Source organism: Macrobrachium rosenbergii, chromosome 30 (genome assembly GCF_040412425.1).
Source record: "Macrobrachium rosenbergii isolate ZJJX-2024 chromosome 30, ASM4041242v1, whole genome shotgun sequence".
Lineage (NCBI taxonomy): Eukaryota > Metazoa > Arthropoda > Malacostraca > Decapoda > Palaemonidae > Macrobrachium > Macrobrachium rosenbergii.
Window position 1 is genome coordinate 28056273 of NC_089770.1, and position 12613 is coordinate 28068885.

Genomic DNA, 12613 nt, shown 5'->3' on the forward strand with positions numbered 1-12613 from the left:
GCAACCAAAAAGGGAGAGTGGAAACAAACTCTGACCAAACAAGGTTCAAGTTTAGAATTCCAACTGGAGCCAACAAAGCGGCCAGTTCGGACTACAAAGCTTCAGGTCAAAGAATAACAGGCGCTCAATATTCTCCCCTGATGACACTGATAACCCTTGGCGATACGCTTCAGTGTGTATTTTCTCTCCTGATGGTAAGTATCTAATTAATGAGATAAAAACCTTGATCGAAGTTGTACATGTGGATTTTAGAGACACAGCAGCATTCCCTAATACAGAATGATGCCTGATACCACCTTTGCCAGACATGGAAAAACCTCAAAAGGAAACAGTTCTCTTATGTGGGAATACAGTACCTTAACCTCTTCCACCTTGCTAGAAGTTGCCACCAAAAGGCTTCCACAAGTTTCCAGGACACTTTTTGCTGTTGTTGCTAAAGTGTTATTATGTGGTGGTATTCACACCCACAAACAACACAACAAGCAACACTCACCCTGATCTTCGGTTGCTGGAGATGGATAAGGTCCACGGTCGCCAATCACAGCACACAGAACCCACAAAACAAAAAAACTTAAACCGACCCTCCACCAACAACGAACCAACAAAAAAAAGAAGAGACACATGAACCATTAATGTGGTCCCAAAAAACAGACGAACTCCGTTCACTTTCAAGGTTGGACCTCAACTGCCCAAGACTTCCCCAAAAACGAAAAACTCCCGACAGACCGACAGACAGAGAGACAGCCGTAAAACCAACTCCAAAACGAACCACTCACAATGACAATTACTCTCTCTCTCTCTCTCTCTCTCTCTCTCTCTCTCTCTCTCTCTCTCTCTCTCTCTCTCTCTCTCTCTCTCTCTCTCTCTCTCTCACAAAACGTTGGGAAATGCTAAATAAAACAAATTTCTGATCCTCTATATTTCTCCCCCTTTTAGCATTTCCCAACCAACACCTTTCACACCTCTTTCAAATCGCCTTACATAACACCCACGGATGCTCCCTAGCAGGTCCTCTAGATCGCGTTCGGGCACGCAATCATTCTCTCAGACTCGCTCTCTCTTCCAGCAACATTCAGATTTACATTTTCTCCTCCATTCTCTCTCAGATTCACGCTATCTTCTTCACTATTACCACTCTCAATTTCATCCACAATCTCATCTATACCCTCTAACTCGTTCCCAAATACCTCCCCCAATTCTTCAACTAACCCATCCCATTCGCTCATTGACCTTTCCAATTCTTGCAACGATTCATTCATGCTTTCAATCACTCGTCTATCACTGCTACGCTCTCTTACTCTTACACTTCGCTCACCTCCAACGTTCACTAACCCCTACACGTTCAGTCAACTCAGTTATATCAAACCCGCATATGCTATACGTTCTATCCATACCATCCCATTCATCCGTATTACACGCTTTATCACTCATTTTCACTTTGGCACTCACACCCCTATCACACAACTTACGATCATTCCGTTCACTTACGTTCTTCCCTTTCTTACGTTTTCTGCCATACTCTATCAAAACAAATTGCTTCATGCACTCGTCAGTCTTTCCAGCAAAACCTCCCTCATGCAACAACCCTCACGTACATGCATCACACGCACCGCTTGCATCCTGGAGGATCCACCCATTTGGACCCCCTTCACACTCAGTTTCCCGAATTCGCTGTCACAGTCACCCTCTTTCGTCTACATACACTTGATACATGCCCTTCCATTCCACATTCGACACACTTTGCTCTCGGTTCTGAACACATTCTGCATAATGCCCATTCTTACCACAGTTGCCACATATTACATTCACTGGGTACCCCTACAACCATTAGCAATATGACCCACCTGTCCGCACCTGTAGCATTTAACCCCTATCTTTCATACACTCCCTTACCAAATGTCCGGTTGCCCACACCTTGAAACACGCTCCTAAAGCCCACCTACACTCATTCTTTGTATGTCCTTCCTTTCCACATCTAAAACACTTAGCTCGACTTCCACTCACCGACCTTCCCCTTTGTACACTACTATCCCTAACCCGTCCAACCCGTTGTTCCCTTACAAACCCATCATTCATCCTCACTGGCACCTCTACATTACTTGCTCTTACACTCCTATCTATTACACTATCGGCCATTCTCATTGGGCCCCTCAACACTGCATCCCTAAAGCTTCCGAACTCTGGTACTCTCTCATCTACCCCAGCCCTTACACTTACACTTCTGCTCTCTTTTATAACCCTGTCAAGCTCATAATCTTCTACAATTTCCAAAATTTCTCCCCAAGTCAACCTTTCATTCGTCCATCTTTTCTTCTCCTTCCGCTTCAAGTTCACAAATTCTCTAACTCCATCTGGCACTGTCCCTAACAACTTCCGTACTAACTCCTTACATTCATCTATCCCATCATCCCCAAACTTCTTCCTTGCCAACGTCTCCAGCCTACAAGCATACAGTGACAAGGTTTCCCAGCTTTCATTCTTGCCTCATCAAATTCATTCTTCCTCTTATACTTAACACTGCTTTCATACGCCTCGCTTGCTCAACTAATCTAGCTTTCACCTTGTCATACTCAACATCTCCCACACTCATAATAACCCTATACATGTCAAGTAAAACCCAGTCAAATACTCCCCTAATTCTCATCGTGCCCATACTCTCTTACTTTCCCCATACTTATCCTGACAAAACCTTTCATACTCCCTAAAGAAATCATGCACATCCCTACTTCCATACTCATTATACTTTTCACACCGGGTACCTCCCTCACATACATAGCCTTTCTCACTTCTTTCTCACTTTCACTCTCACTTTCGCTACTTTCGCTCTGTCCTTTCATACCCTCTTCCGAATACAAAGAGTCCACTTCTGCACTTACATTCATCTTACTCATTACACTCTTCTTCCCCCTCTTTTTATCCACTTTTATCCACTCACCTCCATCCACCTCACTATCACTACTGCCTTCACCCTCTCCCTTCTTTCCTGCCTTTCCCACTTCCTTTCCCTTCTTACCAGTTTCCTTTCCCTTTCCCTTCTTCCTTTTTCTTCCCCTGACTTATCCTTACTTTCCCTCTGTTCCTTCCCTTGCTTTTCATTCCTTTTCCTTACCCTGCCTCTCATTCCCTCGTTTCTTACTTCCTATTCCCATATCACTTTCATCACTCACGCTTCCATTCACTTCTTCCTCCTTTTCTTTCTCTCTTGCCCCTTCACGTTCCAGAGAACCTGCCTCCAACAGCCCCTTCTCCAAAAACACCCTTGAACATACCTTTCACCATTTCTTCCACACCTTTCATCATTCCCTCCAACTTTTTTTATCCATCCTCTCTTCCATCCTCTCTTCCATTCTCTCTTCTGACTCTTTCATCTCCCCTTTCATTTCTTCTTTTGCACTTCTTAGTATTCCCTCCACCTCCTCCAACTGACTCCTCAATCTCTCATTCTCACCCCTCAACCATGTATTCTCCTCTCTCCAACCTTACCAGTTCCTCTTCCATCCTTCTCTTCAGTCACACTACCAGCCACCAACCTCAATTGCAGCTGCTAATACCAGCTGCCCACGTTGGGCGCCAAATATTATGTGGCGGTATTCACACCACAAACAACACAACACGCAACACTCACCCTGATCTTCGGTTGCTGGAGATGGATAAGGTCCTGGTCGCCAATCACAGCACACACTCAAAAACAAAAAACTTAAACCGACCCTCCACCAAAACGAACCAACAAAAAAAAAAAGAGACACATGAACCATTAATGTGGTCCCAAAAAAACAGACGAACTCCCGTTCACTTTCAGGTTGGACCTCAACTGCCCAAGACTTCCCAAAAAAAAAAAACTCCCGACAGACCGACAGACAGAGAGACAGCCTGTAAAACCAACTCCAACAACTTGAACCACTCACAATGACAATTACTCTCTCTCTCTCTCTCTCTCTCTCTCTCTCTCTCTCTCTCTCTCTCTCTCTCTTTCTCTCTCTCTCTCTCTCTCTCTCTCTCTCTCTCTCTCTCACAAAACGTTGGGAAATGCTAAATAAAACAAATTTCTGATCTCTATAATGAGAACCCTATAGGAAGCACTATATGACTTTTTAGACTGGCGCTTAAAAGCGCAAATGGAAACATTGGAAGGCTCCAACAAGTCACTTCCCAATGTGACTGCCTTGTTACAGTCTAACCCCTTCTGTAAGGACCTGTTTGAGGATTCTGTTGTAACTCAAGTCAACAAGCAAGCACGCCAACAAAATTGTACAATGTACGCTCTTCTGGGAGAAGGAGAATTTAGGAAACAAAAAACCTGAAATTTCCCTTTACCCAATTCAAAAAAGGCTCACTTTGAACAAAAATCATATAAACCAGCAGTCACCTCCAAAACTTTTTCTCATAAACAGGTAGGTGATCAGAGGGGAAAACACCCTTCAAATGGACAGCAACAGCCACATCAGCAAGGACATCCTTTTTATAAGGTCCAAAAAGCATCTTACAAAGGAAAAGGAAAAGCAACTCCCAAAATGCCTATCACGGGAAAAGATAGAGGAAGAGGGGGATGTCAATAGGAACTGTTTGGTCGGGGTCAGCTTCAAAGACACCACAGGGAATGGAAGTCTTCTCCTTGGGGACACAGCATTGTTCTCAACGGGGCTGGGGAAATGGTCTCATCACCCCCCACCTTTAAAGGGGTTCTTTCAAGAACCAAACCCCTCTCTGGAAGATACGTGCAGAAGGCCCTGTTAAAAGGTGCCATAGAGAAACATGCGCATATTCGCCACCAAGCACGTCTTTCAGTGCTCCCAAAAAGGATTCCTCTGAACGAAGAGTAATCCTCGACCTATCAACATTGAACGAGTACATTGTTTGCCAAAAGTTTTGGATGACTACCGTTGCCCAAGTATGTTCAGTCACTCCAAAAGGGACTTGGACAGTTTCTATAGATCTGAAAGATGCATACTGGCACATCCCTATCACCGCTCCCTTTCACCCCTTCCTAGGGTTCCAGATAAAGAAAGATATGTGCAGGTTTAAAGTCATGCCTTTTGGGCTAAACATTGCCCCAAGAATTTTTACAAAATTAACAATGGTAGTTGTCCGGGAACTCAGGAAAGAAGGAGTACAACTAATAGCTTACCTAGAAGACTGGTTAATCTGGGGGTCCACAAGAAAAAAGTGCTTGAAAAACCTAAGAGCAGTGGTCAACAGACGCCAGTCAAAAGGTTTTATAATAAATTGGAAAAAATCCCACCTCACATCCAGTAGATGCTTTCATTGGCTTGGACTGTGCTGGGATACTCTTCAGGGCCTGTTGTCTCTCCCCATCAAAACTCAGAACAGAGTAAGGAAAAACCTTAAAAGGTTCCTAGCAAAGCCCAGAGTTTCCAGACAGCAATTAGAACGCACAAGTTTGCATCAGTAATAGATCCAATACTCAGATTGCAACTGAAAAACGTGAACAAATTTTGGCTATCTCGCACAAGAAAAAAGATGCGAGACCTATCTCACCAAAATCAGAAAGTTGGGGGATACTTTGGCCTTGGACCTGGAAGGAATCTCTGGTGAAACAGGTCACCCTGACGCCTCCTGTTTTTTCTCAGCCTTACATCCAGCAGGAAAAATATTCTCATAACAAGCTCAGGCAACTATAATCCTCTAAAGTTTCTACATAGTATGTCCCCTTTTCCTTTGTATATAAGTACTGTCATACTACTTCCCTAATTTCCTGGTCCTATTCCTTCTTTTATCATGTTTTCAAATATTTTAGTCGCCTTATAAATTAACAGATTTCCACCTGCTTTTAGCAGCGCTGCTTGCTATTTCTAATGGCCTTGCCACTTTGCCACTTTTCTTCCCAAAGGCTCCATCAACCCCTTCAAATGTTACATTCTTTACAGGACCTTCTACCACGTCAGCACCTTATAGTTCATATCCAACATTCATTGTCTCAGTATCAAAGCTTCCATTTTTATTTGTTACTTCAAGTAATTTTCTTCTTTCAGATCTTTTCCATCTTTCTTCCACCACTTCACTAACCTGAATATTTTCTCTTTTTTTCTGTTGTGCTGAAATTTTCATTCCATTCCTTCCAAATGATCTTTGCCCTTCTGATCCCTTTTAAACCTAACTGCTCTTCTTTATATGCACATCTCTATCCTCCTCTCTTCCACCAGAGCTTGGAAATTCTCTTCTCCTATTCAACTCTCTTCATACCCCTTCCAATGTGTTACACTGCATACTTTTGCCTTCTTTCATTGGTTTCTACCAACCATGTTTTGACACTATTAGCTAGTTCCTTTCCTTGATGTTCCTTTGCTATCAGGATATGCATTAAAATTAACAAATCAAATGTACTGTACAGTAATGCAATACAAAACTCTTGTAAAGGGTACACCAGATAAATTGTTCGATTAAACAGCACATGGCTTTCCCACTGATCTAGCATAAAACACTAACAAACGTGACAAAGCACATTCCTCAAACCCGTCATTATCTTCAGCTAAGTCAGAGAAACAATCGAAATGTAACAGCATAAACACGTTGCTACTGAATGTGCAAGTATTTTCATGCCCTACTCTTTTCCCCCACAACATTATAGTTCTGACAGCTACAAAATAAAACAGAACTCTCAATAAAACAAGAACATATCTTAAGTACTAGTCAGAATTTTATCAATTGTTATCATTACCATCTGGAGCAAGTACAAAGAGCAGGAAGAACATGCTTACTCCGTAAAGGTTATGTAAAACAATAAATATGTACCTTTGTGTTTTGCAGTTTGGCAACAGTTTCCTCCGAAGGCAATATCTTTTTCACAGTTTTCCGCAAATGAGATTTTGAGCCTGAAAAAGGTAAAATCCAAAAATTAAGGAAGAATAAACTCAAAGAACACTATGAGAGCTCTAGCCTTCTATGAATGCAAAACTAAGCCTAAAATATTCCAAATCAATGCCACTCGGAAAGAACTTCCTCAAAATTCGATTAAACCATTTTATTTACATTTTCAATCAGGAAAAATCAAAATGTCAGAAGCATCATATGCTAGCATCACAATATTGCTTAAATGTCTTTAAAAGAAAAAACACCTACAAATTTATAGAATAATAATGAATATCCAGGTCACTTCTAGTTATACTCTTAATTCTGCTTAACATAATTGTTTTACCTACAAGTTATATTTTATGGAGGAGAATTCTTACTAAGAGCGTAAAAAACTTGAACAAACTACCAAAACTAAAAGGCAACCAATATTTATCATTATTTGTATGGTTGACTGATGTACATAGAATAACACTCAAAATTAATGCAGATACATCTTAATACAGTATATGAATCATTCATACTACATTACACAGTAACCTCTTATTGGGGTTGCTACATGGCAACAGAAATATAATTACCACAATTTGACAATAAAAAATAAAAAAAAAGTAATCACCATCTTACCTGTATTGTATAAATGTAAAGCACCTTTAAAAAAACGAGGAAGAGAATACTCCAACATTGCCACAAAATCCTTGAGTTCTTCAGTGACCCCAACAAGGAAATAATTATGAACTAAGTTGAACTTGGCTTGCTCTAAGGCCCAATTTGATCCAGGTATCCTGAGAAATAAAAAAAATACAACTTGCAAAAACCACTCAGTCAGAAGGTTGTCTTAACTATAACAGCAAAAAAATTTCACAACAAAATCAATATGATTTCCTTTAACATAAATTACATATCACTATACTGTAATAGCAATGATACAAGAAGACAATTCTGATGCACCAAAATTCTTATTTTAACCTTGAAGACTGAAATGGCTTGGGCATGTAAGAAAATGGAAATATGAGCAGTTCAGACAGAAAAGTAGCAGGCATGCAACCAGGGAAACAACGAGTATAACATCTCAGAAAATAATAAAGAAAGGATACACATGAAGACTGCACCAGATGACAATCAAGGAAGGAAATGCACAAGATATGAAAATGCATTATATGTAACCCCCATAAATAATAAAGTTGGTGAAGATGACCTTAAAAAAAATCACTTACCAACAGTCAGAATGATGACCACAGAAAAACGGTACCTGAAGCCACACGTGATTCACTGAGCAATCGGCATGTTCCAATGCAACACATTCATCGAGGGTCTGCAGGTAAAGATTAAAATTTAAATTGGACAGAGACTCGAGCCGTGTTTCTTTGTTTCCCATGATACTGACAACCAAAAGCATTATCAAACGTCCTTAGCAACCTTACTTAATCATAAAAGGAAACTAAGCAACAGCTAAATGAACATTCTAATAATCTACAATAGCAAAAATTAAAAGTAATTTGTATTTTTCCTAACATACAAACCTGAAGTTCTTTACATGAACAAGCAAACATGAACTAGAACGCCTGTTAAAAACATATTGTAAACAAAATTGAAGTAATGACCTTTATCCTATCATTTCACTCTTAATTATAAATGAAAACTGAAAAAGAAAAATAATTTTTAAAAATACAATCAGAATTTTAAATATTTTGTTTAAACAAAATTCAAATAAAGTTGACTATCGACAGTTAGGAGGAAGGCCTGCCCACCTGTCAGTCTGCACTCCACTTTGCTTTCAGGTCCAGGTACCAGATGAGAGGGGTGGTTGATGTGGGCCATTATGTAAAGGACTTCAGGTTTGTATGTTTTGTATGTCAGGAAAAATACAGTTTACTTTTAAAATTTGCTATTTGTTCCTACACAAATACAACTTTCTGTTCCTTAGATTTAGGAGACTTACCCACTGGTGGGAGGAAATCTGGGTGCTCTCTGAATGGACTGATAAATTCACCCAACCTAGGATGTCACCTTTCTGGTCCAGTAGGAGCAGAAAAAGAATCCCATGCCCCTACCATACTGCACATATGGGATGTGTAGCTGTTAGACTTCCAGACCATCAAGTAATGGGATTGTATGCAATTACTTCATAATGATCAAGTAATTCAAGTCAGAGACAATAAAACAGGTTAATGAAAACCAACAAGTCGTTCTAAGTCTATCCTTCTCTTCCCTCACCAAGAGAGGTAGGAGTGACATCCTTACTTACAACACTACAAAAAAATTAAGGATTGGTGTCCAGTCATATAGCTTACCTGCATAGCTCATCTGTCCAGCTCATCCTCAGCCAAGCTTCCCACTCTCTGCTCTATGAGAGAGAAAGGAAAGAGAAAGAGGGGGATCATTCAATCACACACTCTTTAGCTCACTAAGTACCACTCACACACTCACTCTCGCTCATCAAATACCTACAAAGTCCTCTAGGGAGACGACTGAAAAGGACTCGAACCTGGCACCAGTGACCAACAGGTTCTGAGTCTTCACTACGAAATCCGGGCCAATTCGAGCGACACTGCTCCCCATACAAAAGAGTCCTTAACATCTAATGACAGGCCATGAAGCTCAGCTGCTCTCTTCCCTGATGCCAGGCCAAGAAAGAAAAGTCTTTCAAGTCAGATCCCTATCTGCTGATTCTCTCAGAGGCTGGTACAGGAGATGAATGAGGCTCCTCACAACAACATATCCCACTCCTGAGTTCTGAGTTTTCCAGGAGGACAAGACTGTTCAATACTTCTCAAGAGCATGAAGAGCTCCCACAAGGAGGAGAGATCAACCCCTTGTAGTCTCAGAACTTGGCCTAAGGCAGACCTGTAGCCTTTAATGGCCGAGACAGAGAGAAGTTTCTCTCGGCGATGTTAGACGAGGAAATCTGCTACCTGCTGAAAAAGTGGCTTTGATTTGAGAGCCCAATCTACGACACCAATCACAGAAGACGTCTCATTTTCCCCTGGTATACAGCCGTTGAGGACTTGCATAAGTGTTCAGACATCTTCACTGTCCGGCACGAAAAACCTCTTGCTCGAAGGAGACACTGGATTGTCTCAAGGAACGAAGGACCAGTGACTCCACGGCCTGATGGTACCTTTCTACACATGGCTGGCATAACAGGCTGTACCATACGGGCAGCTCTCCAAAGATCTTGGACGGTAGAGTCAGCAAGTCCAAATACCACTTGGCATTCAGCCATTTCAGTGCCACCAATGTTAGCCTGAGACATGGAGTTATCAAAACCCTACTGATCACCTTTCCAAACCTGGCAAAACGATGGAAAGTGCACACATCAAGGCTGTCTATCGACCAGAACATCAACAACTTCCTGTTGTGCCAAGTGGCAAACAGGTCTACGCTAAGAGTCCCCAACACCTCAAACAATTTTTCCACAACACAGGTGTGTAACGACCATTCGGTCTTTCCCACCCACACCCGGAGGCTGAGCTTGTCTGCCACTAAGTTCTGACAAACACAGAATATCCCTGGCTGACAGCGCATCACATGCACCTGCATCATCAACTGGTGCAGTGGAAACAAAATTAACTCTCCCTGCTTGTTGACATAAGCCACAACCATAGTGTTGGCACTCATCAACACTACCAAGTACCCCATCGCATGGTCCTAAGACTACTGCAATGCTAGACTTGATGTGACGGTACCAATCACCCTGGTTCCACATACCTGATACCAACAACTCCTCCAGGTGTGGGCCCACCCCTCACTGGATGCATCCAAGAACAGAATGACTACTAAAAAACAATATAAATGAACATATAGTAATAAAAACTAACAGCATTAATAATATAATCTATTCATACATAAAAATGGGCCAATATATAGCCACAATAAGGTCCCTGTCATCCAACCACCAGCCTAGATCCTCTTCTACCTCCTGCAAAAGAATAACTGGAAAGAAGGAGGGAAGGTCTGGCACTGGGGACCAGAGCCCTCTGAGCCTCCACTGAAGGGAGAATACCTAAAGATTCCCATGAGGGAACAGCTTCTCCAAGGATGACAGGTGACCTAGGACAACTTGCCACTACTAAGTAAGTTGTTCCTGATGAGACAGGAACTTTTGCTCCACCTCCCAGAACATGCTGATGCGTGAGTCTGAAGGGAAAACTTTCACTGCTGCCATACCTATCAGCATGATAGGTATGGCAGACTATTCCTTCAAGCATAAAGCAGAGGTCTTTCCAAAAAGACCTGTGAATAGGCATTTGGAAATGAGCATCCTTCAGGTCTATCGCAAGCATGAAGTCACCCTCTGATGGAAGCTAACACAGAGCAAACTGTTTCCATCTTGAACTGGGTCTGACACACGAACTGTTTCAATGGAGAAAAGTCTAGGGCACCAATATCCGGATACATTCAGAATACCTCTCACTAAAGAGTATAAGCTGACACCAACATAGACTCTTTATAGACCTTGTGGGAAGATGATTAAAAGTCCCGACAAAAGACCTTCCTCCTAGAGAATCAAGCTAGGGTATTTCCAAGACCATCAAAATGTATGTGTTTGAAAAATACCCAATCCTTTTAGTCCCTTGAGAGAAGAGAGAACATGCTCCTCATCGATTTCTAGTGCCAATCTCCAGCACAACATACCCCCTACTAAGGGTGGGGTCCCATTGCGAGCTGCATAAAGGCAAGGAAATGGACCAGAAAAAGGCAAGGGTTGACAGGAACTCAAACAAGACTGGCACTCTTTTAAGAACAGCAGCCACAGGGAGAGAATGCCGCCCTTGCATTTCCCCTTCTCTTCTTCCCTTTACTACCCTTCCGAAAATGGAAGACTGATTTAAGGCGACACGAAACTCCCAACTGGAGAAGAAGTCTGGGATATTTCACAGGAAAAAATGAAGTTGAACCTCTGCTGTCCCAAAGAAGAGAAGGCCAATTGAACAAGAAAGTTCAATCACAGTTCCTACTTGGTCTTGGAGCCTATATATAGGGCACTGCCTGGCAAGGACGTGTGCCATTAGCCAACTGCACCAACCTTGCCACAGCCTCTACTTCATCCTAAAGGTATTAAAGAAGAGGCCAGAACTAGACCAATCCTCAATGCTAGCAGTGTCTCAGTGCCAAAACTTGCACATGGACTCAAGACGACACCAAATCTTGTCCCCCTACGTGCAACAACGGCTCAAAGGAAGTTGCCTGGTGGCTGGGTCATTGACAAAGACTAACCCCCGACAAAAGCATTTTGAATACAGCCTCCTCCTTCGGGTAATCCATCACCTTTGGCTGTGACCCGAGAGAGAAAGCGGGACTCAAGCTTACTTGTGGTATCGGTTTGGCACTAACCAAGATAAAGAGTTCTTTAAATGAGTATGAGTCACTAAACTGGATTGGTCCGAAGTGAATTCCCTGTACAGATATAGGTGAAAGCCAATGGTTCAAAACACCAGTGGTAAGTTATGACCATGGCAACTAAGCTAGAACTCAAACTCTCTGAGTGGCAAGGGAAAACTGCAGAAAATGTCCCAGTGCTTCCTACAGGCCATCAAGCTTGCAACCAAGCTTGATGGCCTCTAGAAATAGCAGACTCTGCTACCACAACCCCCCTCCCTCTAAAAATGCTTATACTTGAAAGTTCATATACCAACGTATACCTTAAATTAACATCCTACATCAAATATGCCTTAAACTATTATTAATATCATTTCAAAGTTATCTTAAACATTTTATGCCTAACCCTATCTATCTATCTATCTATCTATCTATCTATCTCTCATATTCTGAGTATCCTTTAGAGAGAAAGAAAGAGAGTGTG

At 41.9% G+C, this 12613-nt stretch overlaps 1 protein-coding gene across 3 annotated transcripts in view; it reads right to left on the reverse strand.

The window, feature by feature from the left end:
* Nucleotides 1–12613, reverse strand: part of LOC136855145 (heparan sulfate 2-O-sulfotransferase 1-like) — a 110324-nt gene that overhangs the window by 24045 nt on the left and 73666 nt on the right. For all 3 annotated transcript variants that reach the window (XM_067132039.1, XM_067132036.1, XM_067132038.1), the window contains 3 exons: nucleotides 8025–8122; nucleotides 7435–7592; nucleotides 6751–6830 (listed from right to left, as the gene is read on the reverse strand). In XM_067132039.1, coding sequence (XP_066988140.1) covers nucleotides 6751–6830; nucleotides 7435–7592; nucleotides 8025–8122 — 336 coding nt within the window. The remainder of the gene's footprint in view (nucleotides 1–6750; nucleotides 6831–7434; nucleotides 7593–8024; nucleotides 8123–12613) is intronic.